General features: G+C 46.3%; 2 protein-coding genes across 3 annotated transcripts in view; one reads left to right on the forward strand and one right to left on the reverse strand.

Moving 5' to 3' along the window:
- The window catches only part of LDB3 (LIM domain binding 3), a 72,725-nt gene extending 56,225 nt beyond the window's left edge, over positions 1-16,500 (forward strand). For both annotated transcript variants that reach the window (XM_075561003.1, XM_075561001.1), the window contains 3 exons: positions 381-501; positions 5,611-5,726; positions 16,344-16,500. In XM_075561003.1, the coding sequence (XP_075417118.1) occupies positions 381-501; positions 5,611-5,726; positions 16,344-16,433 (327 nt within the window). In that variant the 3' untranslated portion in view covers positions 16,434-16,500. The remainder of the gene's footprint in view (positions 1-380; positions 502-5,610; positions 5,727-16,343) is intronic.
- Positions 16,501-18,074: 1,574 nt separating this feature from the next.
- LOC142458618 (synaptotagmin-15-like) overlaps positions 18,075-19,104 on the reverse strand; it is a 14,227-nt gene continuing 13,197 nt past the window's right edge. The window contains 1 exon segment of the mRNA XM_075559582.1: positions 18,075-18,092. Within this exon segment, the coding sequence (XP_075415697.1) occupies positions 18,075-18,092 (18 nt within the window).

Here is a 19,104-nt window from a genome sequence, read left to right on the forward strand (position 1 = left end):
TGTTTGCACAGCTTTAGGTGTGATGGAGCTTCTGCAACGCCGCTCAGGACTTCATCCCTTTCTGAGAGACTTGGTCCTCAGAAAAGTCTGGTCAAATGGCGGCAATAAGGACAACTTGCAGGTTTGCTCCAGGAGGAAGCGTCACCGCTTATGCCGGCACCGTGTAGAGCCTGGCACGTGACATTGCTGAATGAGTGGGGACCCTTCCTCACCTGTCCCAGGCCTTTCCTCTGTGGGTGTGACCAAGGCCTAACCCTGGGCTTCCCTGACTTGGTTTCTCCGTGGGATACTCTCGCAGTGGCCAAGGCCTGGGTGGGCAGTCAGGCCCAACCCCTCTCTCCCGGGACCTTTGTGTCCTGAGCGGGGTGCTTTCTCCACAGGAAGTGATGCATGCCCTGAGGCAGACCTGGCACACCACCTGCTTCGTCTGCGCAGCCTGCAAGAAGCCCTTCGGAAACAGCCTCTTCCACATGGAAGATGGGGAGCCTTACTGTGAGAAAGGTAAGGGGAGGGCTGGGCGTCTCGGGGCCTGGGAGGTACGCAGGGGGATGCTTACCATCCTCCAATCACAACTGAACATCGGGAGGTGCCCTTTCTAGAAGGTAGGACTTTTATCCCCCAGCGGCAGAACCATGCCCAGCAAGCTTCAGACCATCCCAAGCTGGGGCCCAGAACTTCTCTGTATACGTTTGGGCACTGCTCCCTTCCCTGCGCCAATCCGGGATCCAGAAGCGGGCATCTTCTGGCTATTTTGGGGAGACTTTCAGATGAGTTTGATTTGGGGGGTCACACGGTTTGGTGTTCGCATGCCTCGGTGCTGCACTTTGCCCTGGGGTCTATTCCTGGCTGTACCCCAGGCTGCCTTTGGAGCCCTGAGTGAGTTACCAAACCGCTCAGAGCCTCCTTCGTCTCATCCGTGAAAGGGGGAAAGCAGGGCTAGACCAGAGAAGTGGCAGTGACTGGCGGAACTCCCTGCCCCTGCTTTGATGTTCACCGGGCACTTCTGTTCCTTCAGAATCCAGTGATCTCCCCGCGAGGATGCAAGCCTAGTCTGTAATCTAAAAGGTTGCGTGTTAACGTAGCATTTGGGACAAGATGAGAACTCCCCCTGTGGGTTTCTGAGGCTGTAAATCTCTCAGGGCGCAGAAAGCCGCGTCTTTCTCCTGTGGGGTGACTGGCGGGTTCAAAGTGCTGACCCCAGACGCAAGGAGTAACCCACTCGGCCACTGGGAGGAAGGTGTCCTAGATTCAGAAGTCAGAGCCCTCTCTGAGAGCGTTATGAGTTCCAGCGAACTAGCCGTTCACTTGCTCACTCATTACCCTTGGCTGATCTCTTGACCAGGATCCCTGGTGGCATTGTGGATTTTGGGTTGGGCTGCTGATCGTCATGTCAGCAATTCGAATCCACGAGCTGCTCCTTGGAACAAAGATGAGGCTGTTTGTGGGTCTGCTCCCATGAGGATTTACAGCCTCAGACACTCTAGGGAGAGGTCCTACTCTGTCCTATAGGATCGCTATGAGTCAGAATTGACCCCCATGGCAGCAGGGCAGCGGCAGCGGCAGGGGCAGGTAGAGGGGCAGTTTGTTTGTGATCTCTTTGGAAAGGAATTGAGGCAGGTCCCAACAAAGGTAATAGAGACCCCAAGACTGAGACAAAGGAACCAGAGAATCAGCACACGGGAATTAAGAAAACCCACGGGCTGCTAGCCAGTTTGACTGTGCACTTCCTGGCGTCCAGGGCAAAAGCGATCTAGTTTGTTAGTTTACGTCAAAGCCAGGGGAAGCATTCCAACTCCCCCAGGGGGGGGGGAAGCAAACAACATCCAACTTGGACAACCTGTACTTCCAAGCCAACCTAGATATGAAAATTCCCAGGCACATACAAAGGTCAGGAATAGCAAATGAGTGTTACTTTGTGAGGTGCGTCGAAGCACTATTATGACTCTGCTGTTGTGCCAAAGAGGTGTTAGTGTATCTGGAAGTATCTCTTGAGTGTTTCTTATGAATAGTGAAATATACTACATACCATGTAGCTAAGACAAATACCGGACTACCTGCTACTACATATGAAACTTACCTAACTGTTCCCATCTACATGCATCGCAAATTCAGCCTAGGGACAGGCTTAGGAACAGAATATGCTCATGGTCTGAGAACTGCCTGCCTACAACCAACGATAAAAGGGACTTCTTGGGATCTTACGTACTGGCAAATTCTCTGCAGCTCAGGTAGTCGTTCTGGGCCTCAGTCTCTGTACCTATGAGAGAGGGAAGGTGACACCTGTCTTTTCTCTCCCTGCAAGCACGTGGTGATGACTGGTAATTAATATGGGCGCCATCTGCTGTCGTTGGTGACCCCATGTGTGCAGTTTCGAACTACTGTGGCCTTTTGGAAGCCTGTTTTCCATGGTGCCTCTAGGCAGGTTCAAACGGGTGGGGGCACTCCCTTGTCAAAGGTACAGACTGAGCCAGCCTTGGAGAAATGACAGGATCTAGACTCAAAAAGACTTCACTGGGCTACAAGATTGAGCCGGTATTTGCATATATGATACCCTTCACACCAAAAAACAAAGCAAACTCACTGCCATCAAGTGGCTTCTGACTTGTAGCAATTCTATAGGACAGGCTAGAACTGCCCCTGTGGGTTTCCAAGACTGTAACTCTTTATGGGAGCAAGAAGCCACATCTTTCTCCCAAGGAGTAGCTAGTGGTGCCAAACTGCCGACCTTGCAGTTAGTAGCTCAACACAGAACCCACTACACCACCAGAGCTCCTCACACACTGCGTACAAGTAAAATGCACCTGCACTGAAGCAGTTCCGAAGCCTAGCTGAGCGCCACAGTCTCCTCCCACAATTGCCTGGAACCTTAAAAAATATAAAGAAGGTAAATTCCCAGGTGAGCCTTGCACTGCTAACCCCAAGGTCAGCAGTTTGAACCCACCAGCTTTTCCACAGGAGAAAGATGAGACTTTCTGGAACCCACAGGGGTAACTCCACTCTGTCCCGTTGGGTCACTGTGCCTTTGGTTTGCTGCTCCGGAAAAGCACTCAGCCCTTGTCAGCACAGAGCATCTGTGATTTGATGGATGAGGCTCTTTTTCGGTTGCAGTAAACTCCATTCAATACAAGAGTAATTACGTGAAGTTGGAGCATAGGAGAGTTAGTCAAAGAAACTTATAAAGACTTAATGGCAATAACGAATAAAAATGAAGATGTAGAGTATGTTCCTGGTGAGAAAGGCCCATGCACAATACCAATTACATTCTTCCTTTATGAATGAATGAAGAATACTACTAGCCTTTTTAAAAAATATTTTACAGTATTCAGGTCAGACCTGTGCTACCCAATTGTAACAGAAAGTGGCAATTTTCCAGGTCTACACAGAATCAAGTTGACAACAGAAAAATAATCAGTGGATGAGTCCAGACATCCTAAAATTCGATTTAAGTTATTGGAAGAGCATAATCTATGAAAAATAATAGGCCACACAACCACAGAAGGAACCACTATTTAATAAGGTGGTGTGAATAAGTTCTTCCCGTGTCCTTCTGTCATTTATCCACCATATTTGTGTTAAGCATTTATTCTGGGCTCATCTCTATGAGAGGTGCTCATCTTTATGAAGGTCAAGGTGACTATGATGGAAACCTCCAGAACCTCAAGGAAACCCATCGTCATAGAATATGCTAGCACATCAATGGACAGTTGAGAGATGGTTGGTCGGTTGGTTGGTTGGTTGGATGGAAGAGGAAGGCAGGAATCCCAGAGAAAATCTTCAGGCAAGCCATCTCATCTCTCTTGGAGTGAGTTGGGAAGTGAGAACTTTTCAGAAAGAAGGCTTGATCGAAAGGACCCAGAGATAGGTGGATGGACTGTGGTATGTACAACAGACCATAAACACATGCAAAAAGAAAAACATTTATGAGCTAGAAACATCTGCTAAAATCCGATTGCAAATGTTGGAACTGGAGGCCGCTTCAAGACAGAGGATGAATGTGGAGTTCGTCAGGCTTCGTTCTGCTCCTCACAACTGCTGAGATGGCGCCACTCGGGCCATTCTCTCTGTTTCAGCCCGGGAATAGGCCTGTTCAAGGAGCCGCAGTGAAAATTAAGCAAGATAAAACAGAAGGTGCACCCCTATTCAATGGCTTCTCAGCAGGCCTTCAGAGCACAGCTCCCTTCTTTCTCTTCACCACGCGTGAGGCCACTGAAAATAAGAGCAAAGGGTTTTAAGCATTTCTCGTACATTATCTCATCGAATTGCTTCGGCCATCACATGAGTCAGCTCCTATCATTGTTCTCACTACCCAGCTTGGAAATTGCGGCACTGAGGAGTTAAGCCATTTTGCCCGAGGTTTGGACCATTTTCATCAGTAGATCTGGGATTGGCGCCCAGTCCTTCCTTTCTCAGAGCCCAAATGTCGAACCACCATGGTGGACACACTCGTTCTCAGCATGTAGGCTAGACACGCAACAGGCACAGTATCCCTGAGGAGATTTGAACAGGAAATCGCTATGAAAAACAAAGGCCAACTATAGCAGAGTTATGGGTACAAGTCCAAGTCTGGGGACTGTGAAGGTTCCGTAAAGGGGCCTTGGCTCTTCGAAAGAAGTCTAAAAGGCTGCTACAGAACTAGGTGTGGTGGAATCGCTGCCCCCGGGACTCAGAGGGTCCAACTCCCGAGGACAGGGGCGTCACACCTGACCCCTGAGTCTCAGCCGTGCAACCAGTCAGGCCCCTTACCGCTTTTAGCCTCCGCTTCCTTATCTGCTGAAACACAAAACAAATCTCAACAGTTCATATCTCAGGGAACATTGTGAAGTTCACTGTATTAGTCTGGGTACTTTAGAGAAACAAATCCACAGAAACTCATACATGTATAAGAGAGAGTTTTAGATAAAGGGTAAGAAAACATCCCAACCCAGTGCTGCCCAAGCCCACAAGTCCAACATTAAGCCATATGTCCACACCAATCCACAAAGTCCTCCTCCATCTCACAAAACACACACAGTGATGCCAACTGCAGGAGGAAAGCTACCTGTAAATAATGCCATCTCTATAAAAAAAGATTGGCAAACTGTACAGCATAATACAAATAATATTCAGCATTATTACCTCCTTGGTGATGAGAGGGAAGGGCATGTTCAATCAAAGTAGCTTAGATGTTATTTATAGTAGTGAAGATTTGGTATCAACACAAATGCCCAATGACAGAAGCGTAAGCAAGCAAGGAATATTACGTAAGTTTGAAGAATGTCACTTGCCCTCATTCTTCCCAAGGAAGCATACCTACTTGGAGATATCTCTTTCTTTCTCTCTTTCTTTCTGTCTCTATGGGCTGTAACAGGTGGCAAAGGCAGAAGGGAAAACCACCCTGCAGAAAGCTAATGTGAACCCCAGAGAGTGTTTGTAAATCAGACCAGCACAAGATGGTGACTAAGCCTGAGTCCGCACGTCAGTTTGAATAAAAGTCTCATTCAAACGAGTATTCGGTCTGCAAGTTGACAAGCAACCAGTCTGATTGGGGGTGGCCCTGCCATGGAGTGGATGGTGCTGGGACACTTCATGCCCCTGCAGGAGGGCTGGTCCTCACTCTTCCTTTCATTTCAGACTACGTCAATCTGTTCAGCACCAAGTGTCATGGCTGCGATTTCCCCGTGGAAGCCGGTGACAAGTTTATTGAAGCCCTGGGACACACCTGGCATGATACCTGCTTCATTTGCGCAGTATGTATTTGAGCCTGGGGGTCTGAAATGCCCGAATATGGGGCAGCAGGGACTAAGTTGGGACCAGCTGACCAGTGTGCTACATTCCTTTCCACTCTGGCATTCTGATACTCTGATCTGTTTTTTAAATTAATTTTGATGTTGATGTTTTTGAAGATATACACCAAATCCAGTTCCTGCCTGTGCAATTCAGTAACATTGATTGCAGTCTTCAAGTTATACAACCATTCCCCCCCTCCTTGGCTGAGATGTACCTTTTCCATTCAGTAAACTTACTGCCCCATTAAGGTTCCTATCGAATCCTTCAAGTTGCTCTTGTCAATTGGATCCCCTATGCTCACTGCCATCAAGTCAATTCCAACGCATAGATTCCCACAGGGATAGATATTACCAGAGCGTACTGCTCCAGGCAAGCCTTCTGGGCTAGTTAAGATAAACCACAGTTTGGGTGTTTTGGAAACTTCTCCAAAAGACATCTTTATTATATTCAGAAAAACCTGACAGTTAAAACTAGGGTATAAATTAAGTATATGGAGATAATATGCTTTTCCCCCTCTTTTAAAAATATTTAATTTATTATTAATTGGGAGTTAATACAGATATCCTATCATCCATAGTTCAATCGCATCAAGCAGAATTGTACAGTTGCTACTACAATCCATTTCCAAGCAGTCTTTTTCTTCCCAGACTCCTTGACATCATCTCTCCCCCCCCCCACCTTCTGCCACCCACCTCCCCCTGAAACCCTTATTCTGCCTGCTGTCCCGGCAGGTTCATCAATCCTGGGGTTTCATATACTGAAAAACACATATAGCACAGCTTCAAGAGGGTGACCCCCAATGGCCTAAGACCTCTGAGATAAACCTGAATATGAACAAACAAAAGCAAAATGAAAGTACAGAAAATGTTGACAACCCAGATCAGGCCCAGCATGCATCAGGGGGGGGGTCAGCCGACAAAGCTTTAACTGTTCAAGTCAGGTGTCTCCCTTTGATCTTCTATACTCATCTCTCCAAGGCACTGTGTTGAGTGACTTTCCTCCCCTCCCTCAATGGCAGATCGAGGGAGTTCACCCGAGGCTCGTTTCCTATGCAGTGCTCACAGTGTATTTCGACCTCCCATGGTCATCCACAGCCTCCTGCTAACTGGATTCTCACCATTTAGGCTCTGACCCTGGTCTCTCCTTCAACTTTGGAATATGTGATTTACACTCCTGATGATAGTGTGCTTCTTCCACGTGGACTTGGTTGACATTAGCTGCTTGTTTGGAGAGGAACCTTTAAAACCCTAGATGCGCCTTGATCTGATAGCTTGGCACCATCTAATTTATTTGGCACAATTTGCTGTAACACCCATATCGTCTGTGTTCCCTTCCTGAGGGCGCATATGGAGCAGCGCCATGATGTCAGAAATACTTGCTCCTAAATTGGAGTTGGATTTAGTGCGAGCCCCAAACCATTCCTGGACCTCTATTTTTTGTTTGTTTTGTTTTTTTAATATTTATGTTATAAAGTTTATTTCCTTTGCCTTCATTGCAGCAAAGTCACTAATCACATTGTTGTATTCAAATATTTAAATAATGTGTGTTCTCTTGGCAGTAATGATCTAAAGCAGGGGCAGGCAAACTTTTCCATAAAGGAACAGATACTAAATATTTTATGCACGCTCAGTCGCATGCCTACTATCTTTTTTTTTAAAAACATTTTATTAGGGGCTCATACAACTCTTATCACAATCCATACATATACATACATCAATTGTATAAAGCACATCTGTACATTCTTTGCCCTAATCATTTTCTTTTTTTTTCTCCTCTTTTCTTTTTTTACATTTTATTAGGGGTTCATACAACTCTTATCACAATCCACACATATACATACATCAATTGTATAAAGTATATCCGCACATTCCCTGCCCCAATCATTCTCAACGCATTTGCTATCCACTTAAGCCCTTTGCATCAGGTCCTCTTTTTTTTTTTCCTCTCTCCCTGTTTGTTTGTTTTTTATCTGCTTTTGACTCCCTTTCAAAACCTCCCTGCTAATTTATGGTAATGAGTCAAGCATGCCCCCTGGGGCATGATGATCTTCCATTAATATTGTCTTTCATTAGTCCCTGATACTAATTTTTAAAGGCCTTTTGAAAGAGGGATGATATTTTTTAATTTAAGATTTAGATTATTGTGGTAGTTACATAATCTGTTGTCAATTTGAGCCGTACCAGTGAAGGGGTGGAGTTTAGCCTGTCAGTCAGGTCACAACTTGATGACCTCATTTGGAGGCGCTAAGGAGATAAATAGCTCCTGGAGGCGAGACACATTCTAACTCACTGTGAGACATTTCCATTGACAGGACACATGAAGCTATGCTAGCGCTCTGGAGTTTGAGACCCCTGCCAGGGCTGAGATGCTTACCTCACCACTGGAGCCACAAGACCTTCCACCCACTGGTCTGTGATCTTCCATTGCATGTGTTTCATGAGTCTGAGAGGAATTTATAGATTGATATCAGACTTATGGATTTGATCTGGACTTGGCTGAGATGCTGTCTCAATATTCAATTGCTCTTATCCATAAGGCTCTTTCTTATTCACATATGAGTGTCTATGAATTTGTTTCTCTAGTCCACCCAGAGTAACACAATTATTTTAAGACAGTAGTTCGGGGATTTCATCCAGCATCTATGATGCCAGAAAGTCTGCATCCAAGAATAATTTGAAATTCTGTTCCACATTTCCCCCACTTTTGATTATTCTATAGAATCTTTGATCCAAATGTTCAGGTAATCAGGTATGATCCTGTTCTTCTGGTCTCATGGCGAAATCAGTAGTTGTTCATGGAAGCACTGAGTCACACATCTGAGTCCCTTCTCCTAGCAGGTTATATATTGAACTGCAAACCCCAGGATCAGCAGTTTAAAACCACCAGCTGCTCCATGTGAGGAAGATGGGACCTTTTACTCCTGTAAACACTTACAATCTCAGAAACTCAAAGGGTCAATCCTACCTTGTCTTATAGGGTCACTATGAGTTTGCATGGATTTGATGGCAGTTGTGTGACAAGAATAAGGGTACACTACATGGTTTAAAATCAGGAAAGGTGTTAAATCCTCTCACCATGCTTACTGAATCTGTATGCTGAGCAAATAATCAGAGAAGCTGGACTATATGAAGAAGAATGTGGCATCAAGATTGAAGAAAGGTTTATTCACAGTTTGAGATATGCATATGATACAACCTTGCTTGCTGAAAGTGAGGGGGACTTGAAACACTTGCTGATGTAGATCAAAGCTTATAGCCTCAGTATAGATAACAATTCTATGTAAATAAGACCAGAATTTTCATAACCGGAAGATAGATAACATCATGATAAATGTAAAAATGGATTTGGTCTTCCTTGGGTTCACAATCAGTGCTTATGTAAGCAGCAGTCGAGACCAAAAGACATTGCGTTGGGTGACTCTACTACACACGAGCTCTTCAGATATTGAGAAGCAAGGATTTTCTTTAAGGACTGAGGTGCACTTGACTTTAGCCATGGTATTTTCTATTGCCTCATATGCATGTGAAAGTTGGATATTGAATAAGTAAGAGCCCCCGTCCCCCCTCAAAATCAATGCCTTTACATTGTGGTGATGGGGAAGAATATTGAAGGCACCATGGACTGCTAGAAGGACAAACCAATTTGAACTTGAAGAAGCAGGGCCAGAATGCTCCTTAGAGGCAAGGATGGCATGACTTTGGACTTGCTGTCAGAAGAGACCGGTCTCTGGAGAAGGACGACAGCATGGGTGGTCAAGTGGAGGGGCAGAGAAAAGAGGAAGGCCCTCAATAAGATGGACTGACACAGGGGCTGCAACAACATCCTGTGAGGAGGGAGCAGGAATGGGAAGTGATCATTTGAAAATATGTACAGACTGTTCTATAAAAGGTTTATATACCAGAGCAATTGAATATTGAGAAACCATCCCAGCCCAGTCCAGATCAAGTCCTTAAGCCCAATATTAGCCCACATATCCAATACCAATCTATAAATTCCTCTTCAGACTCACAAAATGCATGCAATGATGCTGAATGCAGGAAGATCACAGGTCAGTGGGTGCAAAGTCTTGTGGATCCAGTGGCAGTAGAGGCATCTCAGCACTGGCAGGGGTCTCCACGTGGTTCCTTCAGCTCCAGGGCTTGCCAACAGAAATGTCTGCCAGGTCATGAGTGTATGTCCCACCTCCAATGAGCTATTTATCTCCTTAGCGCCTCTAATGTGGTCATCAAGCTGTGACCTGACTCACAGGCTAAACTCCACCCCTTCACTCCTGTCTCAAATTGACAACAGATTATGTAACTACCACACTCAATGGTACCTAACAAGAACATGCATTTTAACTGGGTCAATTAACTTGGCTATCCCATGAAACCATGACCCTGAACCTCCAAACCAAAGAAATCCCATGAGATGTCTGGTTGATAAGCAGCCTCAGCAGTTAATCTATTTATTCTCTTTGTTGTACAAGAAGGCTTCAAAAAGTTTGTGGAGATAGAGATTCCAAGGTGATAGCATTTTTTCCTGAATTTTTTGAGACTCCCTTATGTACTATGATACACACACACACACACACATATATTTTAAAGCTGGAAAACTACCACGAAGCCTTCTTTCTATCACAGTAGAATAAAATCTTAGGAGTAGCAATATTTTATCACCCGATGTGGCTTATTACTCTTAGTTTCTTTAAGAATAATAGAGTGTTCACGGATGCAGCAGAGATCATCCCGACCAATGATCGCCACACAGAAGAGTAGTGAGTGATTCTTGGCCTCCAAAGAGGAAAGTTGTCTTCCCTTTGGTATTGTGTGTTGACTTCCTCTGTGATGATTTGAGGATTTTCCCTAACATTTTCATCATGAAAATGAAATCGGAGTCTATTGACTGTTCCTAGGGAAAGCTGAGCTAAGATTTCCCTTGACAAATCCTTTAAAGTGGGAGTGGGTATCCGTTTACTTTGCTAAGTGGCCCCATTCTTGATATACAGTTGCCAAGACAAAAGCCTTAGATTAGCCATTTACCTCATGCCATTTATTTCTGCTGAGCAGCCAAGTCATTCTTACCATAATATGGACATTTGCTTGCCGATGTTATTGGTTTGGGAAGGGGACATGGTCAAGGAGCTTGCTGACATTTAGGCTCCACATTAGAGGTAGGAGATGGTTTTGGAATGTCATTTGGAAATTGTTGTTTGGAAAATTAATGTGCCATTGCTACTACTAATATTTTTATCTGTGCTGTTTGCTATAAACCTTGGAAATGTGTGTAATACTATGGTAGTTTTAAAACCTAAAAATAAAAAAAACCCATGAATATCAATAAACATATGACCTAGGGCAACCCTAAGGCATAACTTTTGTCACAATACATTTCAGGTTCTAAACTTCACATAAGAAATCTGATTCAAACAGATTCTTTGGTTGTTTTAAGCACCTTTCCATCAGGGCCTCCCTTCCAGAAAGGGACAACCGTATAAATTTACTGGCTCTGAGTTGTCCCCTGCAGAGCATCGAATCAGAGAAGTACAGCACAGGGCCTCGGACCCTTACATTCAAACCCCGGCTATGCGATTCTATGGCTTGGCCTGCAAATTTGGTTATCTGACTGCCAAAATGACCCAAGAGATATGGGGAAGGTCTTAATGAGTATATTTTATTCTATAATAAAACTTTTTAATAAAAAAGGAGTACCAGGACTCTCCCTCCCAGCCCATGTACTTACTACGTATGCATCAGTTAATTCTCTGGATAGCAAATACTTTAGACCAGAGGTCCCCAAACTTATTCGGCCTACCAACCGCTTAGAAAAAAGTTAGCCAGCACCCCTGTGGCAATTAACCACTTTTGTGCTATAGCCCATTGTCCAGACTAAAGTGTAACATCTTCTTTAGCAGCTCCCCGGGGTCATTCCAGCACCCCAGAGTGGGGAACACTGCTTTAGACTAATTCAGGTAACCAATTGTTCCTTGGGTTTGGGGAGTACAAGAGTATCCAAGAACAAGTATCCACATTTGAGGAATCTAGAGGTGTAATAGGAAAGCAAAGCTCACATACACAAACAATTAAAAGAACAGCGCAGTCTTACAGGCCAAAGCTTATAAAGCCAAGAGTGGGAGGGTAATATGACCTTGAAGGTCAGGCTAGGGGTTAAGTCCCTGTGTAGCTTTGGAACTTGAGTTCAATGGAGAGATGATGTTTTTTGAGCCCTCGTCTCTTCTAACAGTCCTGGTGGTGTAGTGGGTAATGAGTTGGGCTGCTAACCCCAAGGCCAGCAGTTTGAAAGCACCAGCCACTCCATGGGCAGAAAGATGAGGCTCTCTACTTCTGTAGAGAGTTACAGCCTTGGAAAGTCACGTCAGGTCTTCTCTAAGTCTAACTGGTTTCTAGTCCTTCCTCATTGGTGTCAGCATCAGGAAAGTGTACATTCACTCTGCTGAGATTATGGTAAGGCACTGTTTGCAGCTCTGCTCCTCCACAGGCAGGGCCTGATGCCCACTGGCCCCTGAGCCTGGGGACTGAGTCACCCCTACTTCGCCTCTGCTGAATGATCAGCTTCCTTTACCATGAAATCATCTTGCACCTCATCTACAGTTTCCTGGCCAAGACCTAAGGATTCAGGGTCCTGCCCTTACTCCATTTTACCAATGAGTCACCTCAGAAGCTCGGTACCTTCCTCGTCTCTCCTCTGTCCCCTCTGTCCCCAGTACCTTCCCTGGTCCGCCTCAGCCTGAAGTTCTCATAGGCAACCAGCACTGCCCAAGACTAGGCAGTGTCTCTCTACAAGGCTCTTGGCTGTCAACAGGCAGCTCCTTGCTCGCCCATTCAAAGCTTGCTTTCTGTCTCCCTCAAAACCCTCTGTCACTAGTTCGTTTTGGGGTAGAGCTAACCTGAACTTGTTCTAGAATTTGATGCCAACCCCAGCAGCTTTGGGCCACTCCAAATTTGGGCTACACACAATGTCACTGCATCAGCTAGGAAGTTTTCAGGGACTTTTTTTGGCCTTTGGCTGGAAGCCCATAGCAGCCTTGAGTAACCCCATGTGTGTAACCTCCCACTTAAAGTCCCATCAGGGACTTGAACATGGAGCCAACATGATGCCACTTTTCTTCGCAGTGGTCCTAAAATGGACATGTGCTCACTGACCAAACTCCGCTCTAATGGACGATTTTTCTGTCCCTCTGCCTACCTGAATGTGGGCACGCTCCCTGAACTTCTGATGCCAGTATCCTAAATACAGCCTTTAATTCTGTCGCCCCATTAGGGCTTCTCAGTGCGTACTCTAAGGACGGGGGCCATCCCAACCAATATGACTTCCCAGCAGACTCTGACAGATTAGCATATTACCCTCCACTGGGAGGAGCCCAGAGGACTCAGAGACTTAGCCATGTGCAAATCCTCCCAGTCACCAAGGAGTTGATGCTGACTCTTGGAGGTCGCATGGGGGTCAAAGGGTCTCAGGTGGATGGTAGTGTGGAAGTATTGCCAAACCCCTCTTCCCAGGCACCTTTGGGTAGATCCAAGCCTCCAACTTTTCAGACGGCAGCTAGTGCATTAACCTATTTCCATCAAGTGGACTCTGGTACGCAGTGAGTCTAAAGGACAGAGAGCTGCCCCATATGACTTCTAAGACTATAAATCCTTTTTAAAATCATTTTACTGGGGGCGCGTACAATTCTTATCACAATCCATACATCCATCCATTGTGTCAAGCACATTTGTACATTTGTTGCCATCATCATTCTCAAAACATTTGCTTTCGACTTGAGCCCTTAATTATCAGCTCCTCATTTTCCCTCTCCCTCACCTTCCCCCGTCCCTAATGAACCCTTGATAATTTATAAATTATTGTTATCTTGTGACATCTTACACTGTCCAATATCTCCCTTACCCACTTTTCTGTTGTCCATCCCCCAGGGAGGAGGTTATATGTAGATCCTTATAATCGGTTCCCCCTTTCCACCCCACCTTCCTTCCACCGTCCAGATATCACCACTCTCACAACTGGTCCTGAAGGGGTCATCTGTCCTAGATTCCCTGTGCTTCCAGTTTCTATCTGTACCTATGTACATCCTCTGGTCTAGCCAGATTTGTAAGGTAGAATTGGGATCATGATAGTGGGGGTCGGGGAAGCATTTAAGAAGTAGAGAAAAGTTGTATGTTTCATTGTTGCTACCCTGCACCCTGACTGGCTCCTCTCATCCCCGCGACCCTTCAGTAAGAGGTCTAAGACTATAAATCTTTAAAAGAAAGAGACTGCCACATCTTTCTCCCAAGGAGCGACTAATGGGTTCGAGCCACCAACCTACCAGTTAGCAGCTGAGCATTTCACAATGGAGCCACCAGAGCTGCTCCAGCGGCACCCACGGCCTTCATGAATCCCCGAGCCCATAATCCTTTCAGTTAAATCATTATCTATGAAATCAAATAATTAAGTAACATTAGCATGGGATTAGGCATGGCTTCCCATGAAGATAACTTACTCGGTCTGTACCTCCAGCAAGACCCGTGTGCTCTCTGCACCTCAGGCCTTCCATTGTAGAGTGGGGGGAAAGTCATCCTTAAAAGGTTCTTATGAAAGTGATATGAGATCATGTGTAGAGAGTGTCCTGGTCACCACCTGAGCCATGGCGGCCTCAGCCAATTCAAGGGTAAGTCAAGAAGTAGTGCTAGAAAATCAAAGAAATGTTCATTGAACGAAAACATCAGAATGTGATGCTACTGCCTCTCAGCACATCCTCCGCTGGGTCTACACACTTCGGCGGGCGGGGTGTGCATCTCTGGAACCCTATCCCCCAAAGAAGGCTGAGTTCCTCCATGCTCCTGCCACAAGCCACAAGGCCGTTTGGGCCCTCGAAAGGCACTCGAATATCGCTCTTTTCCCATGGTCGTTGATGTTGAGGGGTGCCGCGAAGTCTGTAGGGGCGAGATCAGGGCTGTCGGATGAATGGGGATGCTTTCCCAAGGAAATTCTCACACGATGGCTTATGCTTCCCCCAGTGGTTCATTGTCACGACCGAAAAGCCCTCGGGGCAACTTTCCTCACCTTCCTCACACTAATGCAGTTTTCACTTTTCTTAAAAAAACAAACGTCTTCTTAAGAAGCCTCCAATGATCTTTGAGAAGATCTCTTGAGATTAGCCCTTGAGCATCCCAGAGTCCCCACACCCTGAGCTGACCTCTCTGCCTGGACCCGCAGGTCCCCTCATCAGGCTCCTGTTTTTAATGGACTTCTTTTTTTAAGGACCTGTGATGAGACCGTGACCAGTATATTTCTGAGGGCACTTGCCCTCCACGGATGACAGAATCACGCTTGCTTGCAATAAACCCGTGCACGTAGGAACTGGAACCTCCTTGCAATATGCTTTTTTGACTTCCCTTCTTTCTGTTCTCTCTCCCCATCATGGAGGAAACTCAGAGCCTCCTCTGTTGTCATGTTAGATGGTTGTTGTTAGGTGCCAACCAGCCTGGTCCTGCACCATCCTCGCAGTAGTAGGTACAGGTGAGGCCATTGTTGCAAACAGTATCAATCCCGGAGAGGGCTGGGGAACACCTGCCCCACAGGCCATATAAGGCCCTCAAAATCATCAATACTACTAACATCACACGCTTCACCAAAGAGAAGCCGTTCCAGCCATCCCATTAGAGGTGAGGTAATTAAATGTTTGACCAACTAAAGCAGGCTAATTTGTAAGTGGATAGTTTTGCATGTCCTGTGAATGATGTTACAGATCTCCAAATGCCCCTCCTAGGGGGATGAACAACAGAAAAGTGGTTGGGGGGAGACAGCAGACGATGAAAAAAATAATTTATAATTTATCGGGGTTCATGAGGAAGGGAGGTGGGGGAAGGAGGGGAAAAACGAGGAGCTGATATCAAGAGTTCAAGTAGAAGGAGAATGCTTTGAAAATGATGATATGTACCAACATGCTGACACATGGATGAATGAATGCATGGGGCTAAGAGCTGTAAGAGTCCCCAATAAAAGTACTGAATAAAAATAAATAAATATCCAAATGACCCTCGGCAGAAAAAAGCCCCCACCCCTTTGAGAACTTCAGGATGAGGTCAACTAGGGAGGGTACCGGGGGTGGGGGTGGGGGCTGAGTGGTGAGGATGGGCCAGAACCTCTGAGGTGCCTCACTGGTGCGATGAGACTAAAGGCAGGACCTGAATCAGGCCTTGGCCAGGACACTGCAGATGTGAGGCTAGGTGACTTCCTGGTAGAGGAGGCCTCCATCCACTCAGCAGATACAAAGTAGAGGGTGACTCAACCCCCAGGGACGGCGACCAGGTAGCCCAGGACCTGCCTGTGGAGAAGCAGAGGACACAAACGGTGTCTTACCATGATCTCAGCAGAGTGAAAGGTAACTAAACAGGCTTGTAAGGTTGTTTAAAATATACCCCACTGCTCAGCCTTCCTAGACCCACCACACCAGTGAGCAAGGACACAAAACCAGTTTGACCAGTGAACTCCAGCACCAGAGCCAGGCACCGGCTTCCCCCCTACTTGACCCTTGTGCGCAGCCAGCCAAGGGTGACATGGCCCTGTCTCACTTCCTTTCATCTGTTTTCGCCCAGGTCTGCCATGTGAACCTGGAGGGTCAGCCCTTCTACTCCAAGAAGGACAAGCCCCTGTGTAAGAAGCACGCCCATGCCATCAACGTGTAGGCCCGGGCGTCTGGGGCCCACCGGGCCTGGGAGCTGCTGCCACCGCGAGCAGGAGAGGATTCCTGGAGGCTGGTGTTTCTTTTGGGGTGGGGGTGGGGGGTGGGGATTGGAGGAGGCAGGAAGCGATTGAGCCCTTTTGAAGTATAATTTTAGTCCTTTCTTCTGTACACAGATCGTGTATTTACATAGTTCAGACTAGAAGCCAAATGAAGATTCTAAACCAAGCTAGTAATTAATCCAGAGCTGGAATTGTACTTTAAACGCTTAGGACAGAATTCTGAGAACTCGAAAGTGAAAAAAACAACAAGAAAACCCCCTGAAACTTTCCCAAAGCAATACACTTCCCCCAGGTCACCAGAGTGGCGACAGAGCTCAGACCCAGGGAGAGCCAGAGAGACGGACAGAGAAGGCAAAGGCATCTGGGAGCCCTTTAAAGCCCCTCTGGCAAAGCAGAGAAGTGCCAAACCAGACTGGAAGCAGGCAGGGTATTTTTAGAGCCGAGCTGGAGAGCTTGTTAGCAAGGACTGATTGGGCTTTCCTCACCAAAAAAGGAACTGTTATTCCCTTACTAACGTCATGGATGGAGCTTACCTCTCTCTGCCCACTGGCCTTCCAGGGAAGCCTGGGCATCTGAAGAGAATGTAGGACTGAAGATTGCACACTGCTGTCTCGTGGAGACACAGGGCGATGGGAAGGGCCACAGAAGGGCGCTGGTGTACATTGCAGAACCAGAGTAAGGACCAGCCCTACAGTTGTCCCCTGACAGTTTGACCTGTCCAACGTCCTCTCAAGGCTTGGCTCCTTTTTTTTATTTTTTAAAGCATTCAGTGACATTGATTACATTCTTCATTGATAACATCCTTGAAGTTAGGCAGCCGTTCACACCCTCCTGAGTTGAGTTGTACCTCCCCCATGAACAGCAACTCACCGTCCCCCTCAGGTTCCCGTCCAACCTTTCAGGTTGCTGTTACAGGCCTGATACCCAGGTAGATGAAGAATCAAAGAGCATATTGCTCAAGATGGACATCCTTTATGAGTTAACCAAACTGCTGTTTGGTTGGAAGAAGGCTGAGGGATAGTTTTCTTTTCTTAAGGGGGGAGGCAATAATTTCAGGAGTCCATCCAGCCTTCATGGCTCTATAAAGTCTGGGTTCCATGAGAAGTTGAAATTCTGTTCTGCATTTCCCCCCTTTTGGTCAGGACTCTTTGACAGAATTTTGGATCCAAATGTTCAGTAATGTTAGGCTTGGCTTCTTTATGAATTGAGTTTTCCCTGTTTGGCTTGGCACTGTTGAAGAAAAGGAGGTTTGAAAAAGACTGGGTTGTGCTTGGGCTTTGTTTTTGCTGAAGAGGTTCTTTAGCATGAGTGTCCAGTTCTGTGCATGATTTCACCCCCGCCCTGAGACTGCTCACTTTGGAAGGCTTCCTCAGCACCTCCTCCCCCACCCCGCTCCCCAACAGACTTGGTGGCCAGTGGCAAAAGAGAAACACAGTGTGCAACAGAAGGCAGAGTGAATGAGAACAGGCTCATGCTCTGGATGAGGAAGAGGGACCCACTAGCCTTGGTGAGGATGGGCGGACTGGTAGAAAGCCTCCCACCTTACATCCTTCTCATGGGTTCCTTTAAATGCAGCAGGCCTACTATGTGCCATTGATTGACTATAGGGAAGAAGAGATGAAGCACTACACGCTCATTTGCCATTTTTTGCCAGTATTGTGAAAAGGGATGAGCTGCGTTGATTTAGCAAAGTGTTTCCGTGTTATTGAAGTAGATTTGGCTCTCAAACGTCTTTCAATGCTAGTGATCATTTCGGAGTTAGGTAAGCATTTTATAGCTGTTGGGTGATCAAAAGAGAAGCTTGATTTCTGAGCTTGGGAATGACCTCGTCCCTTCTTAGGAGGCCCCAGGAAGTTCACTGAAAACGGCAGTGAAGCAGACGGTGTGAGTGGATGTTCATCACTCAGCTGCAGTACCTTGACGTTTGTCCAGTTCACGGCAACCCTCTCCTCACTCCTGGGGGGACTTTCTCTTCACACAAGTGAAGTGCTGTGTAGGAATCCATTAACATCGTTTTCTTCGGAGGACGGAGGCTTCCAGGAGGCTTCTGATTGCTAGCAGAAAGCCCTGGTTTGTCTCTGAGGGTGAAGTCACCCTCCCTCCGGGAGCTCAGAGAGACCCAACCTGTCCTGTGAGGCCCTTTTCTCTCTTGGGTTCAGTGAGGAAGTGAGCACAAAGGACCAGGTGGAGAACGCTTGCTGTGGGCGCTGGAAGCTTTTTCAGGAGTTGCAAACAAGTTCCTTGGAGCATTCTTTTATTTTTGGAAAGTTTGAATATAGAGGAACAAGGAGGTGGCTAACTATACAGAAAGGGTCTAAACAGGTATTCTGAAAAAAAAGTATCAGTTTAAAAGTTTACTTACACACACACACACACACACTCCTACAAGTGAATTGTCTCAAAGGAGAATTTCACCACAGTCATTTAAATCACTTTTTTTTACATCTCAGATAGTGTAGATTCTGGGGGAACTCTTTTATTTTACAAAACAAAAAACATTTTAATGATAGTAAGCAAAGGCGATAGTTTGGGGTGTGGTACACTGCTTGCTGTAAGCTGGGATGAAGCATTGGCACATGGTTGCATCTATTTCTAGGTCACATCATCAATGTC

The sequence above is a fragment of the Tenrec ecaudatus genome, chromosome 10 (genome assembly GCF_050624435.1).
Source record: "Tenrec ecaudatus isolate mTenEca1 chromosome 10, mTenEca1.hap1, whole genome shotgun sequence".
NCBI lineage: Eukaryota > Metazoa > Chordata > Mammalia > Afrosoricida > Tenrecidae > Tenrec > Tenrec ecaudatus.